At 36.5% G+C, this 12,146-nt stretch overlaps 1 protein-coding gene across 1 annotated transcript; it reads right to left on the bottom strand.

Annotated features, from left to right (window-relative positions):
- Nucleotides 1–7,570: 7,570 nt before the first annotated feature.
- On the bottom strand, nt 7,571–10,930 carry LOC108809936 (protein ALTERED PHOSPHATE STARVATION RESPONSE 1). Its single transcript, XM_018582072.2, is given in 5 exon segments — nt 7,571–8,509; nt 8,511–8,631; nt 8,712–8,935; nt 9,411–9,589; nt 9,663–10,930. Coding segments are annotated over 5 exon segments (2,415 nt in total). The 5' UTR covers nt 10,801–10,930; the 3' UTR covers nt 7,571–7,756.
- Nucleotides 10,931–12,146: the final 1,216 nt, after the last annotated feature.

The following is a 12,146-nucleotide window of genomic DNA, read 5'->3' as shown; positions in this document are numbered from 1 at the left end:
TTTGAGTAGCTTTTAAATGGTTTGATAAATAGTTTGTCGGGTTGTACATTGTGTGATGTTTGAGTTGTTTACTGGCAAATGGATTGATAAATGATTTTTGATTTAATAAGTTGTTATCTAATACATAATTTGTTACATGTTAAATGTTTTGTTAGCTGATAAATAGTTGATACCAGATATTGATTAAAATTGGTATGACGTCACAAAAGATTTGGTGTTAATTGATTTAAGAGTTGTGTACCTGATAAATGTTTTGATAAATGGTTTGGCAGCTTGTACATTGTTTGATTCTTGTTTTGTTAGTTGGCAAATGAACTGATACATACTGTGAGTTAATATGTTGTTTGTTAAATAATTTGTTATCTGATACCCCATGACTTTTTATGTGGTATATGTATATTGTACTTTTGGTGTTTCAGCAAATTATTATGTGGGTTCTCAATTCTCTAATCTCATATCATTCTAGATCCATGAGAAATACACATTAGATGACGTTATAGAGTTGATGGTCCTAGACATAACTATGTCTGGGAGAACGAGATAGAAGATGACGGCATTGACAACATGTTTGGACTTGTATTCATGTCATTGATAGATAGTTTTGTAAATATAATCAATTCAACTGATGCCCAAGATACATACATTATGGATTATTGTTAATTATAAACTTTTGTGTTTGACTTTTTTCTCGTTTAACAATATGAATTATTGTTAACCATAATAATTCTCCTTTAATATTTTTATTGTTTTACATTTCATCAAATGTACTTATTACATTACCATTTACATAACAATAGTATAGTTGACTAATAAATTTAGGCGTTAATGTAATTTATAACATTTAATATTAAAAACTAAAAAATATATTTTCATTTACATATGACTCATTTGTTTATATGCTACTTCAATGATACCTTCTGATATTTTCATCTATTAAACGATTATTCGTCAACATTTTATATAATAACTAACATTTTATAGTAACTTTCAACATAACAACAATGCAAATATATTTAGACTTTTATACATGATGTACAGATACATTATTTGTTAACTGATAAATACTTTGATAAATAGTTTGTCAACTTATATTTTTGTATATGGTTTATTAGCATATAAATATGTTGATATGTCGACTGTTAGTTAATATTTTGTTTGATAAATAATTTGGTAGTTGATAAATTATTTGTTATCTGATACATATTTTATTAGTTGATATATATTTGATACCAAATTATTGATCTATGATTCAAAAGATGTTACAAAAATTTATCTTTAAATGATACATGGTTTGTATATAACTTCACATATAAATAAGAGTTAACTTCACATAAAAAATAGTTAACAATTACATTAATACTTAATCGTCATATATCTTGATTATCTTTAACAACAAAATTACATTACCATTAATTCACCTCTAGAAAGTATCCTTGAGTTGGTATATGGTGTATTTGGAAAGCAAGGAACAGTAAGGTGTTTAGTAATCTGGATATCGATGTCAGGGAAACATTAAAGTTAGCTGAAACGGAGTCTACTATGTGGGCTGCGGCTCAGGAATTGGATCTAAGACATACTATAGCATCTCAAGGGCATCAAACTGTCACAATCCCAGGGCGATGGTGCTTTATCGATGGATCGTGGAAGGATAAAGATTTTTTCTCAGGACAAGGTTGGTATAGTACTTTGGAAGGATTTGAGGGACTAATGGGAGCGCGAAATGTGCGGGCAAGTATGTCCCCCCTCCACTCGGAAGTAGAGGCTTTAATTTGGGCAATGGAGTGTATGAAAAATTTACGACAGTTTCAGGTTACGTTTGCAACCGATTGTTCTCAATTGGTGAAGATGGTTTCGGAACCAGAAGAGTGGCCAGCATTCGCAAGTTATCTGGAGGATATTAAGAGTCTACAAAACAGTTTTCAGAGTTCACAGCTCATTCATGTACCACGAACGGAGAATTCAAAGGCGGATCGTTTAGCACGCAGTGCCAGGCAGCAATCGTCTTTCGTCGTTCACATGGATGCAGAGCTCCCAGCTTGGTTCGCAGAGTCTATATGAGTCTGTTTGTTTGATGACAAAAAAAAGTATCCTTGAGTTGGTAGATGACTAATAGGTGGGTTTATCTCAGCTCTTGTTAAAGAGATAGTTGTTCTTCGTATTTCCTCGATCTCCTTTGCGATACATATGTCTATAAGAACTTCATATGTCCATAAGAACCTCATAGTTAGCCTACACCCAACCATGATCCCTCATACATAATACAATCAATCATTTTATTAACTGTTAACTACATATTTCTTTATGAAATTACTTATTTAAAATTCTATCTAATCTCTTCCTTAGCACCACATCGTAGTTAACTTTTGTATGATCGACTTGGAATCTCATGAACCCTTGATGAAACCTTTCTCATTCACCAACCATCAGACGTACAAGTTGTCCCTTTTTTCTTCTCCTTCCTAATTATTATTTAACAAAACCAAAGAAAGATTTTTGCTTTATCAGTTAAGTCTCTTGTTGCCTGATAAGCATCGACAGTAGCACTCACAAACAAAATTAACGCTAACAAATTTGTTAGCAACTAAACCTTTTGTTAAGCAGCTGCAATTCTTATTTTCTTTAACACCACAATCACATTTATCTTTTATTTTGATTTTTCTTTGTGAAACACTTCCATTACATACTTAAAGAGATCACAATTATGAATTTGATTTAATTGCTAATTCCAATCAAAAGCAAATATGTTCATCATCATTGTTGTCGTCACTAGTGCTGTGGAAAGCAGAAGATAAAACCAGGCAAGAAGAGTGGAGTGAACAAAGAAGATTCATTGGCTTTCTCCTCTTCTTGCCACCTTCTCTCATTGTGCTCAGCCGAAAACTCATCTTCTTCTTCTCTTCAAAGCGTACAAATTTCTAATAGAATTACTTCATTGCTAAAAAATTCACATAGTTTTCATCTTCAAAACCACAATTTTTTCTTCAGATCTTGACATCAAAAGCCTAATTTTTGAACTTCAAATAAAAAAAAAACAATTTCTAAGAACGTGATGTTTTTGAGAGAAATGATGTAGGTAATTTTAATGTTTCTTTTATCGAAAAGAATATTTTAAGTGATATGAGATATTGGAAAAAAAGATGGAGAAGAGAGAGACTTTTACAGGAAAAGTATGTTGTGAACCTGATATGCGCAGACCTAAAGGCTCAACACTGTTCATACAATCTAATTATGATAAGACATGCGCCTTGCGCATGGTGAATTTTATATGAAAATTATTTAAGAAATAGTTTAACATAAAATTTATATTCTTGATTGAATTAGTATTTTGGCCGTTAAACAATTTTTTATAAGAAAAATGTTAATTACATAATTTGTTTACTGATGATATGATCCCATTTTTAAAAATATTTTTGGTCAACAAATCACTTATCGCATAAGTACCTAACGTTTAGGTCGAAGAATCTCAGGCCTACTATTTGGTTACAATGAAACTATGTCAGCTCGTTTTTATATCATGATTTAGCAATTTAAAAGTTAATTATGGTTATAAGAAGTTTATGTACGTTCACGTGCCAATCATATCTATCTTCAATATTGTTCTCCTTTTATGTTTGCTTTTCTCATTTTGGTTATTACTCGATATAAATATTGATTGGTGTTTATTCTCATTTTTTTCTTTTGTTTGATCTGAGATTTAGAAATGTTTAAGATTTAGAATTATTAAAGAGATATATACTTAGGTTAAGATATGCGTCTTGTGCAGAATAAATATTTTATATTTTATTACTTATTTTATGTTTTTCTGCGTACTATAAAATAATAAAATGATAATTATATATTAAATAACTAAGAAATAATTTTATATTATGTAATAAATTGGTGTGTGCATATAAATCAAACGATCACTCTTATTTGTTCACAATCATTTTAGGATAAATATATCAAAATAATCAATCTTATCTATGTATATGATGTATAACTAAATTTAAATTATATTAACATAGATACATAGTATATTTTTAATATGGATATTTATTAAATGAATTTTCTACTTATATGATTTTATGATTATTTACATATTTGTGTAACAAAATTTTACACCAACAAATTGTTTTTTAATGTGGGATGTTTAGTGATTTCAATAATTTATAATCATTTTGAAAAATAATGAAGATTTCAAAATTAAAATATTAACTTTTCAATATATATTCAATTCAAATATTAAAATATAAGTAGTGTTTTCATATGATGTATTGTTTAATTTAAACAATATGAAACACACACATATATATATATAAACATAAACACCTATTAAAAAAATATTTAATCATATGGTTTTATAATCATTGTATCTTATTACATTAAAAATTAAACATTGATTACAAAAATATATGTGATAATTTTAACAGTTTTGATAATTTATACTCGTTTTGAAAAATTCAAAATACAACATATACAAAAATATATTTTTATTATATGATTAATGTAATTGTGTAATTTATTTTAATAATAAAGAATTAATCAAAAATGATAGAAAGTATAGAGATTGTTAGCAAATTTTTATTATTTAAAGTCAGTAATTGTCTTATATATTTCAATCATATTAGGTAATTCCGTAGGTTTTATTTAAGGAAATAATAATTAATAAATTTCAATTTGATAAACAAATGGTTTATAATGTACATACTATATATTTTTTGTAACACAATGGACATACTATATAATATAACATTTTCTAACAATTTATTTTTGGACTAAAGAAATTTTCAATTGATTCTCAAGTTGTCAAGTAAGTAAAATTAGTATTCCAATTATGTGACAATTCGGCAGTACAATTTTTTAACTAGTAAAAACTACATGTTATAACTTTTTAAATAATTTTAGATTTATATATAAGGAAAGAGTGGGTCTCCCTGAACGGAGGCACTCATATCCCAGATACATGGCGCGAAAAATGAAGGGAGACTCACTGGCCTAAAGATTGCGAGAGATAGCCCACCAATATCTCACTTACTCTTCGCGGATGACAGCTTCTTTTTCTCTAAAGCAGAAACCCAACAGTGTAGAGAGCTTATGAAGATCATTAAGGACTACGGCAGAGCTTCGGGCCAGCAGCTAAATATTTCCAAATCTTCGATCTTCTTTGGTAGTAAGGTCCCGGCTGCCATCAAAATTGAGCTCAAGGAAGCGCTGGGTATAACTCGAGAAGGAGGTATGGGAGTCTACTTGGGGCTTCCAGAGAACATATGTGGATCAAAGAAACAAGTCTTTGCCTTCATCCAAGAACGGCTTGTGAATCGGCTAAACTCTTGGTCCGCAAAGCTACTCTCAAAGGGTGGTAAAGAAGTTCTCATAAAATCTGTAGCGCAAGCTCTTCCATCCTATGTAATGTCATGCTTTCTTCTCCCGCAAGACATTATTAAAAAACTAACAAGCGCAATAGCAAGATTCTGTTGGAGTACTAAACAAAATAACCGAGGTCTGCACTGGGTTGCATGGAAAAAGATTTGTGTCCTTGTTGATAAAGGTGGCTTGGGCTTTAGAGACCTGAAAACTTTTAATCTAGCCTTGCTGGCCAAGCAATTGTGGAGGCTGGTGCAATACCCATCATCTTTATTAGCCAGGGTTTTGAAAGGAAGATATTTCCGTAATACCAATCTGATTGATGTCGAGTAAGCTAGCCAACCATCTTATGTCTGGCGTAGCCTAATGGCAGCCAAGCCGCTCCTGAAGTCTGGCCTGCGAAAATTTATAGGCTCGGGATATAATACAAGGGTCTGGGACGAACCTTGGATTCCCTCAAACCCACCTAGATCACCGACTGCCATAGCCCCGATTCAGAAACCGAACCTACTGGTCTTTGAACTCATTAATCGCACGTCCAAAACTTGGAACGTTGATACACTGAGACCAACAGTCGCGCCCGAAGACATCCTGTTGATTCTTAGCCTGCGGATCAGTAGGTCTTTTAAAATGGATAGCTTCTGTTGGATCCATACGAGATCAGGAGCATACTCCGTCTAGACTGGCTATGACGCGATGAGTCGGTTTGAGAATGACCAGAACACTGACTGCTGCCTCGAGCCTAGCACAAACGGGCTAATCAAGCAAGTGTGGTCGACAAAAACATCTCGGAAAATCAAGCACTTCATGTGGCAAGCCTTAACAAATTGTGTTCCTGTTTGCAGTCGCCTGACGGATCGCCATTGCCGTTCAGACCGTACGTGTCAAAAATGTGGACACGAAGATGAAACCGTCAACCACATGCTGTTCGAATGCCCGTCGGCATCACAAACGTGGGCGTTAGCTATGCTCCCCACTCGGGGATAATTCCCGTGCTCTTCCATCTATAGTAACTTTGATTACCTTCTTTTCAGAGTTCAAAACCAGGAAGGAACCGAGGAGAACTTAGCTAGGATTCCATGGATCATCTGGTTCCTATGGAAAGCGCGAAACGCCAAGGTTTTCGAAGAGAAAGATACCCTGCCTCTGGAGATTATCCAGGCGGCAACTGCTGAGTCTATCAGTTGGAACCTTGCACAAGCTGCCCCGGAGGAACCAGTAACTGAAGACGCTACACCTATTCAGGTATTACAAAACCCACCACTACCGAAGCCGATATGCAAGCTTGATGCATCGTGGAAAGACGATGATGCTAGGTATGGTGGCGGTTTCGTGATGGAGAAGGAGGATGGGATCACAGTATTTGGTTCATTGCTAGTAACCGAGTACTGTCCCCCGTACATGCCGAGTTTAACTCTGTTATAGGCCATGAAATTCTCACTACTTCTCGGTCACGACTCGATGACGTTTGTATCGGATTGCTTGGTCAAGCTAATTGAGGAAGAAGAAGAATGGCCAAGTCTTATGGCTGAGTTTGATGAATTTATTGTTCTCCGTTCAAAGTTTATGTTTTGCTCCATATTATTTACTTCTCGTACTAAGAACCTCCGAGCTGATCGCCTTGCCAAAAGTGCACGGTCTCGTGGTCTTTGCTTTTCCATGTACACACAGAAGTCCGAACTTAACTGGTGATTGACACCGCTTGGTTGGAATCATCTTAATAAGAATATGGAGTTTTAGATGCCAAAAAAATTATATATATATATATATATATATATATATATAAGGAATTTAATCAGGAAGAAGAAAGAATGGGTATTTTCAACTTCTTTGGTGCCAAAGATATGATGAAACATGTTTATGTTTTATTATGTGTAGTTCTCTAATATCATCCTTAGATATGTATATATAGCTAAATATCTCTATTTAGTTATTACTTTTTTTCTAATCTAAAATCTTTAAAATTATTATTTTGCATATTTTGATAATTTAAATTTAAACATAATATTTTGAATATTCATTCAGATTCTATTCAATTTTGATTTGATTCAAACAAGATGAGTTAATTACAACCAAAATACAAAACCAAATTAAATCTTCTAATCTGGCTCAGCTCTTTTGGTTCAGGATAATTTCCAAACCTACCAAAAAGCACTGTACAATATAGGTTTTCAGTCGTTACAAAGATTCATGACTGTACAAAATTACAACTGCAACACGATCTCTATAGTCAAATACAAAGACTCTTAGTACTCGAGACCAATTCATTAAAAATCAAGTCTATATATAACACAGACGTAACAAACCTTATAAAACCCCAAAACATAATATATAAAAAAAGCAAAGATAACTATATGCTATAAGCTGTATTTGTGTGTGCTGAAAAATTCAGACCAAAGAAAAAAGAAAGACATCACTCTTGTCTTACATCGGTTCTTACGGAAGTTTGTCCCTGGCTTTGTGGTTTCTGGCTTGGTGGTCTCTGATGCCGTTCGCTTTGGCTTTGCCGCTGAGTCACATAATACGCAACCGCTCTATACATATCCGAACACGAATACGCAACCTCAGACATTGCCTGAAAAAGCTCAGGAAGACGAGTTCTAAGACTAGCAATCGACTTCTCTCTAACTTGTTGGCTTTGTCTCTGGTAAGCTTCTTCCTCTTCCTCCAACCTCTTCTTAATCTGTTCCACATTGAACTGCCTTACGACAACCTCGTCTTTATGCTCGTTATCACCTTCAGACCCATCCGCGTTCATATCCTCAGGCCCTCTCTTCTGCATGTACTTATGGTACCAATCCTCAAACTGTCTGATCTTCCTCCCCAGCTCTTTCCTCGTCTCCTCGCACCTGTCCCTCAGCTTCATCTCCTCCTCTTGCTGCTGCATGATCGTGCTCACAACCGCCGCGAAGTTGATGATCGCCGTCCTCGCCATCTCGTCGGGAATCTTGTCTAAACGGTCGTACCAAGCGTGCAGAAGCTTCTGTATCGCGGGGTTCGGAACCCGCGGCGGCGACGATACTTTCTCCTTGAGCGTGCTCTCTATAGGGATGAGGTTCAGCTTCAGCCACCCGCCGAGCGATTTTATGTATAGCTTTTGGTTATCAATCATCCTGCAAAACTGCGTGTGCCATTCTTGTACCACGGCCAGGAGCTGGATGGTTCGTTTCGTGGTGGTGATCGTTTGTTTCTTTAACCGCTTGTGACACGTCTAGTGATTTCAAAACCTTGGAGATCTCGGCTTGTCTCTGGTGATGCATTTGCATCATCTCCCACATCTTCCCCATTCTGTAACAATTAAAAAAACTCAGAATTGTATAGTCTAAAACATAGTAACATACTATAAGGGATATGATCAAGATACTTACGCCTCGACGAGGTGAAAGAGCTTGACGTAGAGCTGTTCGTCGCGGAGTCGGTTGATCTCTGAGACTGTGGAGTCCATGGACTGCATGTCGACGATGTATCTTGTGTGCAGCTGGCTAACTGCTGCTTTGGCTCTCTCTAGTGAATCTGACTGGCCGCCTCGCTTCTTTACCCGGTTTAAGTGAGCGACTTTTTTCTGGTACTCGATTTTCATCAGTTCACCTTGCTAAACACACAACAAAAGTTTATTCCAAAATTAGACTTCGGTTTTTGGTTCAAGTTCGGTTCAATTCGGTAGATTATGCAAATACCGGTTATAGCTTCGGTTTTCCATGTCATAAAAAAATTATAACTAAACCATAAAAACCCAAAACAAAATTCTGAACCGAATTAACCTAATTTAACAGAAAAACAGAACTTTTAACCAAAACTAAACCGAAACCGAGAACTTCGGTTAATCTTGGTAGAATTTTCATTAACCGAACCATCTGAATGCCGAACCTATTTTCTGTTCGGTTCAATTCGGCACAATACTGTGCTAACCGAAACTGAAAACCAAATGACTCAGAGCCAAACCAACAGGACTTAACACATGCATCATCTTTGCTAAGCTAAGTTACCAAAGAGGGACTAAACATAGCTACAAGAATATTTCCTCAAAAGACAAACATAATAAGACAGAAAGTTTGATATGTTTTTACCTTGACTTCGTCATAGAGCTTCTTCTCCCATGCTAGCAACTTGTCAAGAACAGTAGCATGAGTTTCATTCTCTTCTGAATCGAAATCATCTTTCCCAACATTATCAGTATTTGGTAGTCCTCTAAACGACCTGTTCCATGTAATTACACGCATCACTCTAGCAGAGTGATCAATATGTCCTACAAAAAACAAAAACATCATCTTAAGCTTAATGATACAATCTTATTGGAGGATAGAAATCACTAACCATACCTCTATTATCTGCAAAATTAGAGTGGTAATGGAGCCTGGTGGCTTCAAGCATCTTGGAAACCTCATGAGCACTTTCAGAAGCTTTCAAGAAATTATCATCAAGCTCATTGAACACATTCGCCAAGTTCGTCGCCGTCGCCGGAAACCTCCCTCCTCCTCCTCTCCTCTCTCCGCCGATAGGCTTCTTCATCCCTCTAAAGTTAGCAACTTTTTCAAGTTCCACACTCGCCTTCGGCCTTTCCTCAACCACCGGCGGTTTCCTTTCAACCACCGGCTCATCCTCCTCCTCCTCCTCCTCCTCATCAAGTTCATCATCTTCCTCTGAGGATGGTGAAACTGGCTGAGGAGGAGCAGGTTTGGCATGTGGCTGCGGAGGAGGAGGAGTGTCCTCTAGAGTGGTTCCAGGTATGTTCTCACTAGCGAAGAAGTAGTCGTACACCAAGTGCTCTTGTTGCTGATGCTGACGTGGCGGTGGAATCGGCCTCGAATTCGCCGCCATGGACTGCGGAAGAGGAGGAGGAGGAGCTTCTTGGTTATGATGGTGGTGGCGGCGATCATCATCATCATCATCAATCATCGGCCTGCCTCTAGTGCTGCCGCCGCGGCTCTTCGACTTCCTAACCAACCGGTCGTGATTCTCCACCTCCGAGTCATCGTCGCCGTCGTCGTCCTCCTCAATTATAGCCCCGCTGAGTCCACTCCCGGGCGGACCACCGGATCTACCGTTCATCTCCGGCATGGTGGCGGCGCGCTGGAGAGGGAGCGGCGGCGGAGGAGGAGGCGGCGGGAGAGTTTCCGGCATAGGCTGAGAGATCTCGGCGGCGGAGGAGGAGGAAGCGACGGAGTTGGAAATCACGGCGGTGGAGGAAGGCGGAGGAGGAGATACGGCGGTGGGCACGGAGGAAGCTGCGGCGGCGGCGGCGGCGGCGGAGGAAGAAGAGTGGTGGTTGGAGACGAGAAACTCGCCGTGGGCGTAATCGGAGAGAGCGGCTCCGGTGTTCTTGAGAGCCATGGCGTAAGCGGAGTGCGCGGCGGCGAAAGCGTTACGAGCGACGACGGCGTCTTTCATGAACTGTTTGCGTTCTTTGCAGCGAGTAACGGCTTCTTCGTTCTCGATCTTGGATTGAGCACAACCCATCTTCCTCTCTCTCTCACCAGTTACAGTTTCGGATCGATCGAATCTAATCACTGGGGACAGAAGAGATATGAGAGAGAGGAGAACAAAAAGTTAAGCTCGGGGGGGAGCTTTCGAGTTAAGTTTTGTAAGAAGAATAATTGAGGAAGATGTTACGACGTCGGTTTAGTGGTTAGAAAAGGCAATTTTTGCTTTTCTTTTCCATTTTTCTTTCCCTTGATATTTCCATTTGTCGTTCAGCTACTCTAGGTAATGACGTGGACAAAGTTAAAGGTGAAGAACGAATATAACGTTTTCACTTTTTTAAATTGTTTTCTTTTTGCATTTTTTTAATTGGATTATTCAAGCCGAAGCTAAACTAAGGGAGGGTTATTGGGAGAAGAATTTGTATAGAATTTGTGAATTTTAAGAGTTGATTGATTTTAAAAGTTATGTGGATTGTGAAAATGTATATACATTGACTTATAGAATTTGATCATGATTTTCTTAGATTTGTCTAGCTTTTCATTAACTTGGATTACCAAAAGAGGTTTCATTAAAGAGACACACTTGGTATACAAAATGTAATGAATTATTGATTTGGACATAATTTGGTAAAAGTTGCACATGGATTTTGAAAATCACATGGATACATATGATATTTTGAAAGTTGAGTCTCATGAATAAAAATGAATAGAATTCATGTCCCAATAACAATAGATTTAGTTAGAATTAGAGAATTTATAATAACAAAACTTTTTGAATAACAATGGATTTGAATGGATTTTAAAAATTCTTAAACCAATAACAATGGATTCTATTAAGATTTATGAAATCCAAGAACCAATAACAAAGGAATCTCAAAATTTCCAAAATTCATGAAAATTCATCTCCCAATAACCCCCCCTAATCTTTAGGATTTATGGAAGAGTCCAATGTTTTTGCTAATTACAATTCACGAATCTTTTGAACTAATATAAACTTTTCCAATACTCAAAATATTATTAAAAACGATAAATTTATTTTAAAATACTTTAAACAGTGGTTAATTATATATGTATATATATATCTAATCTACGAAGTTGATTGATATCAATGATATCATATCATGCAAGTTGTTTTTCTCTTATTAGGTGTGTAAATTTCATGGAAGATAAGCAGAATTAAATAAGCAAAGGTTGTTTTTTTTTTTTTTTTTTTTGTCAATTTTGGTCACTTTGGACCTTTAATCCTCCAACTGAGGTAAGGAGGGATCGAACTCCTCACGCCAGGGCCCGAAGGCAGAGCTCAGTAGCCACTTGGCTACGAACGACCCGGCAAGCAAAGGTTGTTTATATTTAAATTTGTCGGAGAAGATGCTTTTCATGGGA

The sequence above is a fragment of the Raphanus sativus genome, chromosome 1 (genome assembly GCF_000801105.2).
Source record: "Raphanus sativus cultivar WK10039 chromosome 1, ASM80110v3, whole genome shotgun sequence".
Classification (NCBI taxonomy): domain Eukaryota; kingdom Viridiplantae; phylum Streptophyta; class Magnoliopsida; order Brassicales; family Brassicaceae; genus Raphanus; species Raphanus sativus.
This window is presented reverse-complemented; position numbering and strand designations above follow the sequence as displayed.